Raw genomic sequence first — 19,331 nt, 5'->3', positions numbered from 1 at the left:
CATTGGCTCACCCTCACTACCCAGGCCCCAACATTGGCCCACCCTCACTACCCAGGCCCCAGCATTGGCTCACCCTCACTACCCAGGCCCCAGTCGTCTCCTAGGTGACTGCCTAGGTCTGGTCCTACTCTTAGCATTTCATCTCTAACACTAACACAGGGCGGGGGGCGGGGCGGACCAAGGCAACATTCTTCACTCTTTTAAGACTGTAACAGAGAGTGAAAAATAAAGGAAGTAAACACAGTTTACATTATAGGCGATTAACACTCTTCAGCTGTCTCAGAATCCAAACTCTCACTTGGTATAGCTGACACCTATTAGATCACTCCAATTAAGTGTTTCAGGTCTTGCACATTTATAGGGAATATTCCAGATTACCGGTTCTGCTGTGCCTGTCAACGCATCGCTGATAACTTTCAAATGTGTTCTCCCCTTGCATTGTCAGCTCACGCAGAGAAGTAGGAAAGCCCCATGGCATGTGAGGTTCTGCATCTTCTCTGACACATGAGTGGTTTCAGTTTTCTTCAGATGGAGTGTGTGCTTAACCCCAAGAACCTTTAGATGGCTCCCTACTGGGAAGGCCAAAGAGCACGCACGACTCGCCAAAATAAACAAAAGCAAGCCTACGGTGCAGAACACCCGGCTACTTCACAGTCGGCTCTTGGAGGAAGAACGGTTCAGACTAGCAGAATGGGGTGCAGCCTGCACACAGCGACTGTGGGTGACTCTGGACAGACTGAGTGGTGAGTTAGGAACATATGGATGACTAGCACTTATTTATAATGCTGTGAAGAATGTTAGCTACTCCGCTGCAAGCATTTTATTTGCCTAGTCTACACAGACGAGAAGGCCTCAGCCAAGCCCCCAGTGACAGTGACACTTACCCATCACAGACTTCCTTTATTATTGCAGACAGTGGTTTTTTCTGGGAGGGAGAAAAAAAGGAAATACGGTCAGTTTCATTTCAACATTTTAAACAAAAAAGAAGCTACTAATAAAAAAAGTTTAAGTGAGGAAAATTTACATTTGCTGCTCGTAGCAGCCAATGGGTCTCTTAGTTTTCTCGGGGTAACAAACCACGAGGTGCCCGATGAAATTTAACTATTCATTACCACTCTGGTCCTTGGTTCTATAGTGAAAATTATCGTCGTATTTAAGTTTGTCTTATTATTAAATGGGAGCCTGTAAGGTCAAGTTGTACATGAATCAGGCATGCAGCCCTTTGGGTTTTTTGCAAACAAGCTTTAATTCATGGTCTCCTATTAAGATTTATTTTATCTTTTATTTACATGCTTGGGGGTGGGGGCAGGTTCATGTGCACCCAGAGGTGACTGTAGTCCCCTGAAACTGGAGTTACAAGTGGTTGGGAGCCACCTAATGTGAGTACTGGGGAACTTAATTTGAGTACTCTCGAAGAACAATGAGAAATTTTAATTATTGACCCATCTCTCCTGCTGCCAATCCATGCTAATTTTATGAGAACATGTGGCAAATGGGATTTGGGAGACAGAGCATTGTTCTTGCAGGTATGTGGACTTTTCACCCAACTGTGGCCCCCAGAGAAATGCGATTATGACACCATGTGCCACTGCGTCAACTGGCGGCTGACCACAGCTGTGCTATTGCTCTAACTGCCACAGCTGTGCTCTGCCTGCCCCCACGCCGAAGGAATGCACTGAGGAGAGACAAGCAGACACTAGCTGTCAGCAAGGGAAGAGGGATGAGAGGAGGGTGTCAACCGGAAGAAACCCCAGACAAGGAACGGATACCAGGAAGAGAGGACACAAATGCCAACCCACAGTTCTGGGCTGGAAAGGCACCCATTAAAAAAGTGCCCCTACCCCTCTGAAGAGCTAGTGGTGTGGTACCCAGAAATTCTGACTCAGACTGGCAAGCTGAGACACTGGCAGCCTACTGTGTCTGCAATGTAAGCTGTTGTTAGCTTAATCTTCTAAACATCACTAACTGATCTGTAAATGTGGAGAGCTGCTACCCAACCTGAAGGGTTATGAAAATTAAATGATTATAGCTAAATAGGAATTACGTTTAAAGAGTAAAGTGTTCTAAAATGGTTGGGTTCCTTGCCCGCCAATGTTGCTGACAAAGCTCATCCTTGGCCTTGAGCAAATGGCTGCCTGTCTACAAGGGAGCTCGAGGCGTTGCTCCTGTGGTCCTCCACAGGCTTCAGTAGTCCCCTGAAGAACTGAGCTGATGAGCAGGACTCCAAAGGAACTTTACCACCACATTCTCCTCCATGGACACAAAGCGATGTCTGTCTCTGCCTGCAGCTCTGCACGTAGTGGGTGGGGAAATGGAACCAGATGGCTTTTTTCTTTAAGTTTTTCTTTTGTTTAATTACTTAGATACATATGAATAGACATGGTATCTGCACTTGTTTGGGCTACAGCATGACATTTCAATACATGCTACACAGTATATAGAAACTGGCTTTGGGTAAATACATACATGCATGCATACATACATACATACATACATATTTCCCTAGACACACATCATTTCTTTGTGTTGGGAACACTCAAAATAATTTTTCTAGCTGTTTCAAATTTTTCAAGTAATTCTATTTTAACACAACTATCCCACCGTCCTTCAAAACATTATAGATTGATTATTCTTTTTCCTGGGCTAGAGAACGGCTTACTGGTACATCATCACATACTTTGAGGGTTGGGTGAGGCTCCACACTAAAATTAGCCTCTTCTATTCAGCTGCACCCCTGTCCCCACTAACCATCCTCTCTCCGTCCTGTGTACACACCCCATTCTAGACTCCAGCAAACACTATTTAATTCTCAACTTGAGATTATTTTAATGTTCTCATAGTACCTAAAACTTTTATTTGGCTTTTCAAGTCTGACTTATTTCATTCAGCATTATGTCCAGGGGAACCAAGAATTCTTGAGGAATGCCCAGAATCTGGTATTTTCGACATCCTGAGTTGATTGCATTTTAGAGTAAGAAAGAAATCTTGACCTTGACTCTAGAGTTCAGTTACATGTTGTACATGCCCTCGCCCTCTGCCAGGACCTATCCACTGACTGCATCTGTGAACTGGGAAGCAAATGTGTTCTTAGAACCAAATGGCAAGAAACTTTATGAACAAAATTTTCTCAGATACAGGCCTCTAATTCCAGGATTCTGGTGACAGAAGCAAGAGGATCTCAAATTCAAGCTCAACTTGGTTTATACAGTAAGACTATCTCAAAAATTAAAAACAAAAAATATCAAACAAACATAAAAGTCCTTCTAGTAAGATAACAACTTTGTATTTCCAGTTGGTAGACCCTTTCAGAACATGAGGACATAAGGATAGGTTCTAGCAGAGAGTCCCATGGCCCCAAATCTTACTCCTTGTGCCCTCAAAGACAAGACCTAAATAATAAAAGACCAGGCTCCAGTCTTAAATCATACTAGAGAGGGAGATCAAGCCAAAAGGGCATGGTTGCTGCAATAGGACAAGATTTCCAAAGCCACTGCTCCGAAACAAGCCAATCCTCTAAATCTAGGACTCAGACAATGACTTGGGTTTTAATTCACATCAGATTCATAGACACAGAAGCCAGTTTAAAACGACTCTGGGATACTATTATATCTGGAACATTCTGAAGGTGGATATGTGAAAAGAATAAAGACCTTAAAGTCGAAAAAGCTTGCAAACTCAATACAAAAAGATGAAATAAAAACTCTTACTGACAGAGCAAAAGGAACAATGGTGAGCTGAACATTCAAAATTCATCTTAGCCAATTAAAATCCTGTTACATAAGGATGGGACAGGATCTATGGCCCACTTTTTGACCCTTCCCCTATCTGCTCTAATCAAACAGCCCATAGCAGTTCACAGCTTCCTTTTCCTGTCAGCCTCAGCTGACACTGTTGGTTGCTCTAGGAAATCATTAGCTCCCACTTTTTCAGGTCAATCAAATCTGATATCCGGTTGTAGTGTATGTGCTGTTGATAGTCACAGCAATACGTCACCCTAATCACTTCCTTCCTCTCCTATTTCTCCTCCTCAAAACTCCTCTTCTCCAGAACTCCTGCCTTCTCAACCAAATTTGATCCTTAGATGAAGCCTTCAACAGCACCTGCCACCATGGCATCCTGAACTCTGCTTCTCCAGAACAAGAAGCTTCTGTAACATCAACCCTTAATTAGTAACTGCTTCCATAACTTCCATAATAAGTCAGCTCAGACTTATTGTCTACAAATTCCTACACTCCGGGTACTTAATTTAGCAGGTCTTCCAGGCACTTTTCTGAGAACTTGTCCTGCTTTTGCCTTCTTCTGCTCCCTTCTGTGACACAAATATTTACAAGACAGCACATCTTATGGGGTCATTGCCATCATCACAACCTCTTTCTCTTTACCAGATGTACCTACCACCTTCGTTCTGGAGTATAAGTCCCAGAGGCCTGCAAATTAAGTTTCCACATCTCTAGTCTTATTTAAACAAACTTCAAATTTTCACTCAAATTTTACTCGTGTGTTTCTTCTAACATCTTCCATGGATTTTTAGTGATCACTGCTATCTGTGAAGTATATAAATTCCTAAGTTTGACATGCAAGGCCTTCCATGGTCTGCTGCCAAGAAAGCCTTCTCTGTACTAATGACCTATGCTTCTAAATACTGTGGATGATTGAAATAAATATGCTAGATCCACATTTTCACTGTCATGTGCTCTGTTGAAAATGCCCCCTTTCTCTTTTAACAATTGAGCTCTTACAAATTATTTATCAACCACATCAAAGCCACCTTCTCCAAGTACACGTCCCTGATTTTGCCAGAAAGACGTAATTATTCTCTCTTTTTATCTGGAACAAAAATGACTCACTCCTGAGCACTTTGCATTTTGTCTTTTCTTCTTGTCCCCTGAAAACGGGGCATCTTAGTTCATCTGTGACTTCTCCCATTCTCCACCCTCAGGATAAGTATCACAGTATGTAGGTGCCAGGAGAGAGACTCAACGGTTAGGTTAACTGGAAATCCATAAATTAACTGGTCTTAAAAACCAACATGTTCATAGAGCATTTGCCTGCTTAAACTGAATCCTGGGTTCATGTCTAAAACCACTAGTCAAATAATCAAGATAAAAGAACATATAAGTAAGAAACAAACTATTTTAAAGGAGAGACGGGGATAATAGGCAGGTTTCCCACTTCTCACAGCATTTTCCACTACTGGGTGACTCTTAGCAGCTGTTGGCCATAAGCTCCCAGATACACAGAAGCAACCGCTACTCAGCACAAATTTGGTCTCGGGGGAAATGCAGTGCATGGCCTGGAGCCAGACAGCTGATGAGGAGAATTCTGCGGATAATAAACGAGATGCAGACCACAGGCCAGCACCATCAGTATGCAGTACCCAAAAGACAAGACAAGCTCCGCTCAAGTCAGACTAAGATACCAAACCGGAAAGTCCAGGGCTGGCATCATAGTTTTCTCACTTCCTGTATAAACCTTTGAGTTAGGCATCAGTTGGCTCACTGGCCCATGAGTTCTACGCCGATCATCATTTTTGTCAACGGTCTAGCTAGGTAACACTTGTTTAAGTTGTTTTACGAGTTATCACTGTCTACAAGATTGGGAGAAGAGTGACCTGAGCAACACATTCGGCCATAGCTTTCTAAGAATTGCTGAATACTTCTCCTTTCACTTGGCGTCCTAGTTTCCTTCCTGCTGCTCAGATAAAACACTACAACCAAAGTCAGCTCAAGGAGGAACAGCTTTCAGCTCACACTTCCAGATCTCAGTCCATCGCGGAAGGAAGTCAGAACAGGAACTCAAGAAAGGAACCTGGAGGCAGGAACCGTGAAGGAATGCTGCTTGCTGGCTTGTTCGCATACCCATGAACTTGATTTCTTATAAGGAATGTTGCTTGCTGGCTTGTTCGCATACCCATGAACTTGATTTCTTACGCAGTCCAGGGCCACCTGGCTAGGAATGGTGCCAGTAAGATGCGCAATCCCGCCTCAAGTAAAAATCAAAACAAACACGCCCACAGGCCACTCTGACCCAAGCATTTGCTCACTTGAGGCTTTCCTCTCAGATGACTATAGCCTGTGCTAAGTTTACAACTAAAGCAAACTAGAAAAGTCATTGAAAGAAAAAGCCAAAAAGCAAAAAACATTAGGTACTATGGAACAATCTTTGTAAATATGTGTTGCTCTCACTGTTAATAAGAAGCTGATTGGCTGATAGCTAGGCAAGATTTGGGGGGCAGGGAGAATGCAGGAAATCAGAAGGGCAGAGTCAGAGAAAACAGGACATGTAGAAAACGAGGTAACAAGTCATGAGCCATGTGGCAGAACTTAGATAAGAAATATGGGTTAATTTAAATTATAAGAGCTAGCTAAAAATAAGTCTAAGCAATTGGCTGAGCATTTATAACTAATATTAAGTCTCCATATGCTTGTTTGAGAGCCAGCTGGCAGGACAGGGCTGAATGTCGGGGCACAGAGAAAGTCTACCTACAATTAGGTCTAAAATATATGCCAACACCTCTCCCCAAGAACTAAAAATCAGTTTTTTACTCTACTGGAAATTATTTGGATTCAAATGTTGGAAGTAAATTATTTCAACTGCTTAAGTATGGATATATATATATATATATATATATATATATATATATATCCACACTCATGGAGCTAAATTACTAAAGCTTTTAGTTTGAAAGTTAAAAGTGTCTTTCCCAACTACACAGTACATTATTAAGGCGAGAAAGGCAGCCCCGCATTTCAGAACCTGGAGCACCAGACCATGGCCACGTTTGTGCATGCAAGAGGCCGCGAGCCTCAATCTTTTCTCTTTTTCTTTCATCCAAAGCGAGCTGACCCTTTAAATACTGTAACACATACTCTTCTGTTAAAGGAACTCTGTGTTTCCCTAGAAACCTGATTGGCAGGACATCACGTGCATATATACTTAATGACTGAGCTTCTTATTCTCAGGAACTTATTTATCGTCTTCCTGTGTGTGTCTGGACTTGTGCCTTGGACCGTGCACATGCTGGACAAGTGCTCTGCCACTGAGTTATGCCACCAGGAAAAGGGAGCCTTCCTTTAATGGGCTTATTCTTCTCATTTTATCTTTTACTCTCCAAGAGAGCTCTTCGGTTTCATTTAATTCATCCAAGCCTGCAAGTCCAGAGAGTATATTTTTCTTTAAAAAGATTTCTAGCCTGCCGGGCAGTGGTGGCGCACGCCTTTAACCCCAGCACTCGGGAGGCAGAGGCAGGCGGATCTCTGTGAGTTCTAGGCCAGCCTGGTCTACAGAGCTAGTTCCAGGACAGGCTCCAAAGCCACAGAGAAACCCTGTCTCAAAAAACCAAAAAAAAAATAAAAATAAAAATAAAAATAAAAAAAGATTTCTAGCCACTTTTCTTCAAATTTGCTAAGGTCCCTGAAATGTCTCGTGTTCTGGCAGTTTATGTCTAGCCTGCCTCTCTGGTGTGGCTCTCAATACCTGTGTGCTGATTCTCGCTCTCCTCAACCTCTTCACCTCCTTCGCTGCCTTAGAAAATTGCAGTAGCCCCCATTTCAGAATCCTCATCTCCCTTCTGATGCTTCTTCTGAAGTCTGAGTGGAGCCGCTGCACAGATCAGCTATCCTGCCACCCCTTAAAAGGGAACCTTTCCCCTTAAAAAATAAGCTTTCTCTTTCTGTCTGACTCTTCTCTAAAATAAACAAAAACAAACAAGAAAGCCCACTCTGTCAACTCAGGGCATATATTCCCTTAAGGCATGAGAGACCTGCTGAGGGCTGTTTATTTAGGAGGAAGCCACAGCAGCCCACCAGGAGGCTCTTTCCCAGGAGATCCCTCAGCTGTTATCCGCCATCAGCATTCCCAGGGTCAGCATGAGCAATTCTGTCCACTTCCGACTACTCAACCACCTGCTCCTGACTGCTGGCCAAAGCTCCTGGCCTGGGGATTTTACACAGTCCCTTGTTCATCTTTGAGCTCTCCAATCTGCTGCTGTCCATGTGTCTGCCCTGCCACCTGCCTGCTGCAGCCAGGGAGCAGCCCAGCTGATATACAGACACCTGTCAGTGACAAGGCATTGTGGGCTGCAGTTCTCCGCTCTGACAGTCGCACTTCAGGCTCAAGGGTATCTTTTAGAAACAACACTCAACTCCACCAATATATCCACTTGGAATATTTTTAGGACACAGAAAAACATCATCAAGGGATGAAAATCACTTGGGATGATGATCACTGCCTAGTTCTCCCAACCTTCTCTTGACTAGAACCACTTCAGAGAAAGGCCTAGGGGCTGCACCCCAACGTTTGCAGTTCCTGGTTTGGTAAAGTTAGATTCATTACTGCAAACAGTATTATATTAATTACAACACTGTTTGGCCAATGGTTCAGGCATATTCCTAGATAGCTCTTACATCTTAAATTAACCCATTTCTATTCATCTTTGTGTCGCCATGGGGCTGTGGCTTACTGCTAAGGTTCTGGTGTCTCTCTCCTTCAGCAGCTACATGGCATCTCTCTAACTCCATCTATTCTCTCTCTATATATATCTCTGTTCAGATTTCCTGGTGGTTTTATTTGCGCTGCCATAGGCCAAAGTAGCTTCTTTATTAACCAATGGTAATAAAACATATTCACAGCATACAAATAGGTCCATTCAATGTAATCTCCCTGCTTAGACATTCACAGGTACTTTTTAAAGAAATTCAATAAATTCCTGAATATCCAATCCTTCTTCATGCTCCAAAACGACTCTAGCCTGTGACGATGCAGCTTTTGTATCATAAACTGATACAAAATTGATATGCAATTTATGAACCCTGAGGAGTCTTAACTTCTCTTTGCAGTCTCAGACTGTTCCTGGAGCTAAGATAAGTAGCTAAGGAGGACACAGCCAGTGAACAAAGCAGCCTCTAGTCCCCATCAGTCACTGACCTTCCCATACCATCATTAACTCACAGACCTTTAATTGGAAAACTGTTTTCCACAAAGACCTCAAGTTGTTGGTCCTATATTCTTAATCCTTTCTGCAGTGCTTTAAAAGAATCTGGCAGCGCTTTTTTTTTCTGACACTTTGAAGAGTTACTGCACAGCACTGGGGATTTTCCTTTGCTTTATGATGGCAACTCATTGAACAGATTCTGCACAGCGGCTCTGTGTAATGTTGGCCCAGAAAGAAAAGAAACCCAGCTTCCAAATGTCAGGGTACCACAGAGAAAGCATTCGCATGTTGACTGAAACTTGCACAATATGACTCGGAGAAACTTTCATGTACAATGACCCATCTAGTTCCTTGACACTGGGTCAAATGACAACAGTTGCTCTGTTAGCTTTATTGTCCTCCAAAGATCGCATGACTGTTCCGCACTTCAGAGCTGTAGTGTAAGTGTGGCGAAAAGTGATGTGTTCTGAGAGCGGTGTTTACATTCCCTGTCTTCATAACAATATCTGAACTAATCTGAAAGATAGTAACAAAAATCACACTTCCAAGAGGCAAATTTAGCCGCTTCTTCCAAAATGAGTATTTTGACAACAGTTGCAATGCAAATCACTGAACTAGTAGTCCAATAATTATAAAAAATGACAGAGGATCTCACAGCAGCCTCCCAAGATTAATATGAGGACCTGAAAGATGACAAATCAGGCCTCCTATTTATTGACAAATAGTTCACTCCAAAAATCGTTTACTAAAAAGGACTTGCTTCAAGTTTCATAAACTAATCAAATATTTTTTACCAACACAAAGTACAATATTCATGCCAAAGACACAAATAGTTAGCACTCCAAGGCATTAGTGGGCTAGCAATAAACAGTTATCTCTTTTAGAGGGCCTTGCACATTCTGTAGAAACAGTTTCTCCCCTTCAAATAAAAAAAGAAGCTCCAAAAGAAAATTGAATCACAACACTAAAATTCTTGTGTCATCTATGATCCCGAGTCTCCTTCTAACTGCTCACTATTTTATTTTGCTAATTACCAATATTTCCTAAATTTCATTGTCTCTGACAGCAAGAACCAATTTCCTACTTCCCTGTCTCTCAACTTTCCTCACTATCAAGCCTCCCAAGAAGGGCTTCAAGACGACACCAACCTGGGTTCTTCCCCACCCTTAACCATCAATGTCTCTTCCAGTACAGAAATGAATGGTTACACTGTGAATTATGTCAAGTCTTGTGATCTGCTTACCTGCCTCTATGTCAAATAATATACTTACACTTGTGTCAAACTCAAATGCAGAAGGTTAACCATATTCATGTGTAGTTTGAAAATAAGATGTCAGAATGACAAAGTGTGACTGTACACCCTGACAGATGAGAAGTGATTGGACTAGGTGACTTCCTATGAATAAGCCTCAACGCACAGTAGGATCCAGGTTCAGTTTAAACATGGGATTAGTGAAGCTGTGTCAACTGCAAAGAAGATGGAAGTAAGATGTCACTCTTCTCAGTTAGGGTTTCTATTACTGTGACGAACAAAACACCACGACCAAAGCAAGCTGGGAAGGAAAAGGTTTGTTAGGCTTACACTTCCAAATCACAACTCTTCATCAAAGGAAGGAACTCAAGCAAAGCAGATTTCTGGAGATGGGAGCTGATGCAGAAGTTACAGGGGAGTGTTGCTTACTGGCTTGCTCTCCCTGGCTTGCTCAGACTGTTTTCGTATAGAACCCAGGATCCCCAGGCCAAGGGTAGCACTATGTACAATGTGCTGAGCCCTCCCACATCAATCACTAATGAAGAAAATACCATACAGTCTTACTTCCAGCCCCATCTTATGGAGGCGTTTTCTTGAGATTTCCTCCACTCAGATGATTTTAGCTTAGGTCACCTAGCACAATGTCAGTCAAAAGAACACAGGAGTGAAGTGATGGCAAAAGCAATCTGAAGAAGGTAGTTCAAATTCCTCAATTTCCGCCCTGTGACTCATCTCTCTTTCACTGCACAACTAGCCCACATGCTTGCGAATGGACACACTATGCCAACTTACCATCCCTTCACTCTAATGGGTTTGTTGAGATATCTGCCAGCAGGCACTGGTGAGACTTTGGGCTTCTTAATCTGAAACGAATGTTCCATTAATGGGAGGGTGACAACCTGAGGCAGAAATGCAGGCTTGAAGAATATTAAAACCGCTTTTGCAGGGAAAGCCCAACACGTGCAAGCAGTGGCCACAATGTCTCCGTATGTCTGTATCTTCAACAAAGCGCTAACGCAAACATTTACTATCTGTCCTCACTTAACCAGTCTTGTGATATAGGACGGCAGTGGCTCCTTGCTCATCACGTATTCACACACGAGGGTGTCACCAAGCCTGCTGCACTATGGAGAAAACCATGAGGCTGCATAGTAAAACGCAGCACAGGTGACACCATCGAATGGAAGGACACTGTGACTCTGGGTACCTCGGTGCTAATTCTCTGTGACTAATGTCACTTAGTTTATAATCCTTTAGCGTGTCCATGGGACTGGCGGATGATCCTTCCTCACACATTAGCCACAGCAGTCTTGATAAAACGTGATGTTAACTCTGGAACGTTTAACATTAGCTTCTCCGTTCCAGCTCTTTTCTTGTTTTAAATACCCAAATCACCACTTTCAAGCCAGCTGTTCCCTGAGATCCTTCCTTGTCTCGGGCTGCTTCTAAGGTGTGTATATTCACCCACAAGCTCAACGTCAACTATTACCTCCAAACTATCAATTTTCAATGTGCATTTGTCTACTTTTGACGCTTACCAAAATATAGACCCGCAATAAATGTTACATCTTCCCTGTCCTTCACACTGTAGTGTCGGGTCCCAATTCTGTCAGTTTACTCAAACTTTCCTCTTTAATCTGCCTATAGACAGAAAGAAGCAATAAACAGTGAGAACCATGTGAAGATTCTCAGGCATTTCTGCCTGGAGATACAATAAATGGGAAGGAGTAGTTAAAGGAACTCCTATGATGGATGGGAAGAGTTGGCACCATCACAAGACTACAGGAGGCTAAAAAGGCCAGCTGGAAGGAGAAACCATCTAGGTCATATACAGACACTCTTGAAAGCTTGTTCCATCACAGGTTTTTATATGGAAAAGTGGCATAACTGGGTATGTATTCTCAAACCACAGCAGACTGTGCTGGTGGCCAAGAGGCCAGTGAAAACCCAAGAGAATCCTGAAAAAGGCAGACACGAAACAAAGTCCAACCTGAGGCACAGATTGCAGAGGGAGGAACAGAGGCCATGGGAGGCACAGCAACGGTACTGTCCTCACCCTGAGAGACATAGCTCTCAAATCTACCTCCACTGTTATCAGGCCATGACACAATTATCTCTACACTGGGCCACGACAGGAGGAGGCTAGTTTCATTCTATTTTGCAATTCACCAAATAATTCTCAACTTGGGACCATCTGAAAGGATAAAGCACCATGTCATTCCCCTGCTTATGTCTTTTGATCTACCATCTCCTGAACAGAGAACTGTGTCCCCAGAGTTCCACATGAGAAAGCCTTGACGCATCTAGTCATTCAAAACCTGTTCTTCCTCATGGTCAAATTTCCTTCCAACTCCAAAGAGATAAAATATGAGGTAGAGTTTCTTTAAACACTGCCTCTCCTCCATGCATTCATTCTCTCTGGATTGGCAGAACTGGCTACTGACCCTAACTTGGCACTTTGCAGGTGGAGCCTGACATTCATAATTTTCATTCCTTCCTTTTTAGGCTATCTTTTGGATGAATCCCTACTTTTATCTTCTTTCACCAATTCTCTCTTTAGTTAAACCAAATTTGTGTGTTTAATTCTTTTGAATAGTTAGTACACTGTACTTGATATTTCATTTGCTATCCATACAGTTTCATTTCTACGGTTTCTAGTTTGTATTCCCCCATGCTTACTGGTTCTAGGTTCGTCACCACCTACTCTGTGCCCTCTGTCTTTGTTTGTGTAGTTCTCAGCGTCTCTCATCGTTCTGCCCCTGATGATACCCGACATGCTATTATACAGTTTTCCTGGGCTGCACTCCTCAATGCTGACAAGCACGGGGAAAAGGTGTGATAACGAGAGATGAAGATGGAGGGGAAGCTTCCTACAATGGCTGTGGGGGAGAGGCATCCATGATGTGGGAATGATTTCTTATTAATAAAGAAACTGCCTAGGCCCATTTCATAGGCCAACCCTTAGGTAGGCGGAGAAAACAGAACAGGATGCTGGGAGAAAGAAGCTGAGTCAGTGAGTCGCCATGGTTCTCCCACGCCAGACAGACGCAGGTTAAGATCATTCCTGGTAAGCCAGCTTGTGTGCTACAAAGATTAATAGAAATGGGTTAGATCAATATTTAAGAGCTAGCCAATAAGAGGCTGGAACTATTGGGGCCAGGCAGTGATTAAAAGAATACAGTTTCCGTGTAATTATTTCGGGTATAAAGCTAGCCATGCAGGCGGCTGGGTGCTGGGGACGCAGCTCCGCCGCTCTTATTTCAACACATCCAGGAAGACACACAGTTTCAGCTGAAGCAGAAAGAATAAGGTGACCCCTTACCAAGGAAAGAGGAAGAGAAGAGAAGTGCACAGGGGCAGCGGGAACCATGGAGTGGAGAACATTTATCCTCACAAGGCCTTCATAGATACATTTAGAAACCTTAATGAGGACAAGGAAAATGACGCCCTCTCTAAAGCCATTCCTTCTCACAGCTGTACTACATTGTGAATAAACATAGAGAATGCTAGCATCATCTCATGTCTCTCCTCTACTCAACTAATACAGCTTAGAGTTGCAGCTATGGCATACACTAGATACTGAGAAGGCACAAAGCACATCCTGCAGCAATGTAGAACATCATACAATGGGCTTCCAGGCCTTTTTCTCCCCCAAAGTAATGGACAAACCTCACCTTAGTCACATGCTCCCCGGGATAAAGTACATGCTGCCTTTTGTAGAACAATTAATAAAAACCCAGAGATGGATATTGGGGTTCAACCTGAAAACCAGAAAAGCAAAGCAGCCAACCACTGGCTCTTACCTCAATCTCAGACCAAAATGGAGATCCTGCCTCCATGAATTCTCAGAATGAGACTGAGCCTGAAACCTGTCTCCTCCCATTTTATATTCTTCTATAGTGCTGGGATTAAAGGCATGCACCACTACCACCCAATTTCTATGACAAACTAATGTGGCTACTGGGATTATAGGTGTGTGTCACAACTGTCTGGTCTATATAGCTGATCAGTGCAACTGTTTTACTCTCTGATGTTCAGGAAAGCTTATATTGACATACAAATGAAATATCACTTCATTTCCCCTTTTGTCTAAAATAAAAATGTCTATAGCTAAAATAAGAAAAACTAAAAATAATAAGCAAAATGGCTACATAAAATATATACAGTCAATAAATACATCAACAATGTCTAGTCCATTTGCATTTGACAAATTCAGAGAAAATGCTCCAATCTAGCCTACTAGGTATCAAAGTCTTGTACCTAATTTACTTTCCATCAAAACTTGCTTTCTGTGTTAGGTAAGCAAGAAAACTATAACTATCTAATATTCAACTCCCTCAAGGCCCAAGAAAGAAATAATATTAACTGAATAAGCAGGAAGTGCAAGCAAGAGACTGCTAAGAAATGTGAGAAATGACAGAAACAGCTGGCTGCCTAGACAGTCACCAACGTTCCTCTGCAACAATGGAGCATCTATCTTCAGCCTACTGGCCTAGCATACTCAACTGACTATTCTGTAAAGCAGAATACTCTGAAGGGCTGTCCTTCCATGCCTTGACAATGTTTGACAGTCACTTTCTTTTATGTCCTGCTTGTCCAATTAAGACAGCATACTGCCAGCAGTTGAGGCAAGTGCATTTTTTTGTTCAGTCATTTGCTTTTGCTACAAATAAAGTAACCTCCATGTGGATTCGATGCCCATTATTGTTTCTGAACATATCATGGTGCTGCCAAGAGCAGCCATGTCTCATTGTCATTAAAAAACAAAGAGCCGGGCTGGAGAGTTGGTTCAGCAGTTAAGATTACTGGCTGCTCTTCCAGAGGTCCCGAGTTCAATTCCCAGCAACCATATGGTGGCTCACAGCCATCTGCAATGAGATCTGGTGCCCCCTTCTGGCCTGCCTGTCTACCTGCAGGCAGAATACTGTATACATAATAAATAATAAAAAAACAAAGAGCCTATGTTATTAAAACATCTTAAATGCCATATTCTGTAGATCTCTGAAGTGTTTGAAGATGAACTGTCTATCTAAAATATATCTTTATTTGACCTTGAAAACATACTTAATGTGACTACAAGTTCAATTATATTAGGTGACTAATTACTAATTTGCGTTTCCTTATTATCCTAGACAGTTGGTAATAACTTTCTAAGACTAGAAATTTGCATTACAAATTGTTAAGTGAGCTGTATGATGGCAATACCTTGAACAAGATTAGAAACATATGTACAGTATGTTTTAACAAAATCTCAATTTTGTATCCAAATACAAAATTTGTATCCAATATACAAAAGTCCAATCCAATATAAAAATTTAAAACTAGTAGTTGTTTTTTAAAAGTAGATTCAATAATCTACCTTTTTATCTTATGATATCTATATCCTCCCTTTTATCTTCTTAGAGTACATTAAGTAACCTACCCTTTTATCCTATCATATCTCTAGTTGGTAGAGCATAAGACTTTTAATCTCAGGGTCATGGGTTTGAGACTTAGGTTGAGCACTGTTTGTAGACAGAAGCTTCTGTCCTGCCTGGTCCCATAGCCATTCAGTCCCAAAGAAACACACAGAGGCTTATGTTAATTATAAACTGTTTGGCCTATTACTCAGGCTGATTATTAACTAGCTCTTACAACTTAAATTAACCCACAGTCTAGTCAATGTTTAGCCACATGGCTTGGTACCTTTTCTCAGTGCAGCCTTGTCATCTTGTTTCCTCTGCATTTGGCTAGTGACTGTGTCTCTGTCTTTTATCTTCCCAGAATTCTCCTAGCCTGGATGCCCCACCTATACTTCCTGCCTGGCTACTGGCCAATCAGCATTTTATTAAACATATACAACTGACAAATCTTTACAGTAAACAAGAGCATTATCCTTCAGTAGCCTTTATTTACAATGTAAAAACTTCATCATTCTGGAGACACAGAATTCTTCACACTGAAGTGTGTGTGTGTGTGTGTGTGTGTGTGTGTGTGTGTGTCCCTGTCTGTGTATGTCTGTGTGCATCCCACCATACACTAATCTCTAGATAATCTATTTTTTAATAGGAAGCATGAGGCATGACATATACAAAACATTACAGAAATTAAGAAGGTTTTCATCACAAAGTTTCAGTTAAATACTGTTGATCCAAAACTCTGCCCTGAGTTGCCAAAACTTTACCATGCAACAATCCTATGGGAGAAGGAAGTTGGCAGACCACCTCTCTACCTACACAGAAAGCATACTCAATATAAGCTATTCTATTCTTCAAAAAGAAGAGCACAATGAATGTTGGGGTTCACTCTTGCTCAATTAAACTGTGTTTTCAGAGGTAAGAAATAAATTGGATTTCTTTTCCCATACATGTAATATTCAAAGTTCATGTGAGGTTCTATAGAATATCCTATGAGAGAAAGAGAAAGGGAGGGGGAGAGAGGGAGAGAAAGAGAGAGAAGAGAGAGAAAGAGAAGAAGAGAGAAAAAAAACGGAAAGGAAGTTCCTCAGGCACTTTATTTTAGAGGAAGTTTAAGAAATAGATGCTAAGTTACCAAATTCAAGCATTGCAACAATCAGATGAGGGATAACTTCCTCCACTAATAGCATTCTAAGTCACCACAAATGCCTAATGTAATATCATAGGATTATCATATATTCCTCAAGTGAGTTCTTAAAGGTGTTATGTGTGTACTCTATAAAGTAAGCATAGGCTGAAAATTATTAGGATACTGTTATTAATGGAGAAATGGAAGCACTGGATTTAAGGGAGACACTGAAATTTACCGTGGGAGCCAGAGACATTGCCAGAAGATTCAGTAAATGTCCAGGACCTCACAACAGTATTTTCCAAATGCAACAATAATCATGAGATCATCCCCCAAGAGAATTTGATAAAAACAGTAATCCGTGGACCTTGAACCACTCATCCATCTCCTCTGTGTTTTCAATGGCTCCTGGGCAATCTTGATGTAAAGCCAAGTTCGGGAGTTTTCCTCTGGTTCGTTTTCAAAAAAGAGGAAATTCTATCTACTGCCCAAGGGATATTTGGTAGTGTCTAGACACTTTTGCTAATCACACTGCAGAAGAGGTACCACTGGCATCTACTGAATAAAGCCAGGATATCCTTAAAATGCTAGCAGTCACAAGACAGCACCACAACCGAGAATTATCAGGCTCAGCACCAGAGCTGAGCATCTAACCCAGGCACTCGAGAAAAACACTGCAAGGAAATCCCATTGCTTCTAGTGTTTGCAGCACAGGTTAAAAAGCAGTTCTCTCAAATTTCTGCCTGATGATCTTCATTCTTTGTTATCAAGATCCCCATCTGAATTCAGGTGTTTTTATTTGGAGCTCAGTATCTGTCGGTTGCCTCTGACCACACAGTTAATGTTTAAACACTTTGGAATTTGTGGACTTTCAAGTTGAAGAATTGGTTTAATGTATTCAAGGAGAAGTTTTTATTACTGGCTCCAAATTTGCCTAAAACATGAGATGCTTATTCTACTCTGTGTAACAGGAGAACGAGAACTGGCTGCTTCTGGCTGCATTATTAAGCAGAGAGCAGAATGCTTATCTCACAGCAAGCAAGGAAGGACTTAAGAATGCTGCCAATTCTTCCTTACAAAATTGGAAATTGCTCCTGGTCACACCCAGGGGAAGTGTAAAGCCTGACTTTGAGTCCAATTGGTACCCATCAAGTCCACATTCTTAAATACCTTGCTAATTTGCCAGCTGAGGAGCCCAGCTCCTGCATGCTAGCCTGTTAGGCCATATATGGCTTTGCATGGTCTCTACTGTAATAATCCAGTCCAATGGGCAGGTGCCTTTGGATTTTAAGAAAATGCAACCTTTGCTTTCTTAACCCAACAGGTCCCTGAAAATGTCAGTGGTAGCAGTGGAGCAGGCACACCAGTGATGGTGTTCAGTTCTGATCAAACCTGACTGTTGTTACTGGGACATAATAGATGGAGAGGCTAAAGCAGAACCAACCAGCAGAGAGACCTAGATTTATTAACGTCTGCCTGCACAGCGGTGTCAAACAGTGCTGGATTCAAGGCAGCACCTTCCTAGCAGAATGCTCGTGGCCAAATTAATGAGGCTGTGAATAATTATGAAACAGGAAAGCCACACAGAACTCTTAGGGCTATAGCAATATGACAAAACACTGTGTGCAGTGCACTTACGCCGCCTGGCACAGTGCATGCCGACTAGATGGCAGCCATTGTTTTGTTTTTTTGTTTGTTTGTTTGTTTGTTTGTTTGTTTTGCTGCTCTTATGGGAAGGATCTGCAAAACCCTGAAAGTCAAGTACAAAACATGAATGCACTTTATTTAATTAATGAGCTTTCTGAACTGTCTGGTCTAACTCAGATTTGCACCTACTGAATTGTACCTTAAATATGGTATAAAAACACAACAGCTGAGGCAAAGACACAAACAGTTTATACTTGGTAACCGAAAAACGTATGTGCTTCTTTTGTGGAAACAAACTTCCCATCAACATATGGAAAGGAACCCTTTTAAAGCGTGGCAAATAAAGAATAGCAACACGTTACTTTCAACTTAGCTGTTCAAAATTCAAGTCCATGGTAGACATACAAACAAGAGAGAGTCGTATGATAGACCCCAGGCCACAAACATCCTAAACCACATGCTGACCACCGAGAGCTCCTAATCAACTTCAAGAGATGTGTATACACAGGAGAAATGCAAATTACAACTGCAAATAAAAGCAACAGGCTATGAAAATGGCTCCAGAAAATAGAAGGCTGACAAAAGGGCTGTATTATAATGTGTTCAGAAAAGGGCTGGGTAAGGAGACAGATCTCTGCGGGAGCTCAGATTCGCAGCATGGGCAAGCCAGGGACAGCCGCGGGATAGAAACTGGGAGAGAAGAGAAATCTATGAACACACTGCGACACACGTCAGAAGAACCAGCATTTACTAAACAGGAGGGGACTTCAAGACTGCAGCTCTTTTGGATATGGATTGCTGGGGGAAAATTACAGGAGACTAAGATGCTGTGCTTAGGATTTTGATCGGAGTCTCAGGATCACTGGAAAATCCCATAATCACCTATAATCTTTTTTTTCCTTTAGCATATTGCGGCTTTTCTAAAACAAAATCCAAATCATTCAAACAGGAAAATGCAGCAACAAAGATTCATTC

At 42.0% G+C, this 19,331-nt stretch overlaps 1 protein-coding gene across 5 annotated transcripts in view; it reads right to left on the bottom strand.

The window, feature by feature from the left end:
- Elmo1 (engulfment and cell motility 1) overlaps positions 1–19,331 on the bottom strand; it is a 532,260-nt gene that overhangs the window by 413,454 nt on the left and 99,475 nt on the right. For all 5 annotated transcript variants that reach the window (XM_026777428.1, XM_005369890.2, XM_026777430.1 and 2 more), the window contains one exon: positions 885–925. In XM_026777428.1, the coding sequence (XP_026633229.1) occupies positions 885–925 (41 nt within the window). The remainder of the gene's footprint in view (positions 1–884; positions 926–19,331) is intronic.

Source organism: Microtus ochrogaster, unplaced genomic scaffold (genome assembly GCF_000317375.1).
Source record: "Microtus ochrogaster isolate Prairie Vole_2 unplaced genomic scaffold, MicOch1.0 UNK66, whole genome shotgun sequence".
Classification (NCBI taxonomy): Eukaryota; Metazoa; Chordata; class Mammalia; order Rodentia; family Cricetidae; genus Microtus; species Microtus ochrogaster.
This window is presented reverse-complemented; position numbering and strand designations above follow the sequence as displayed.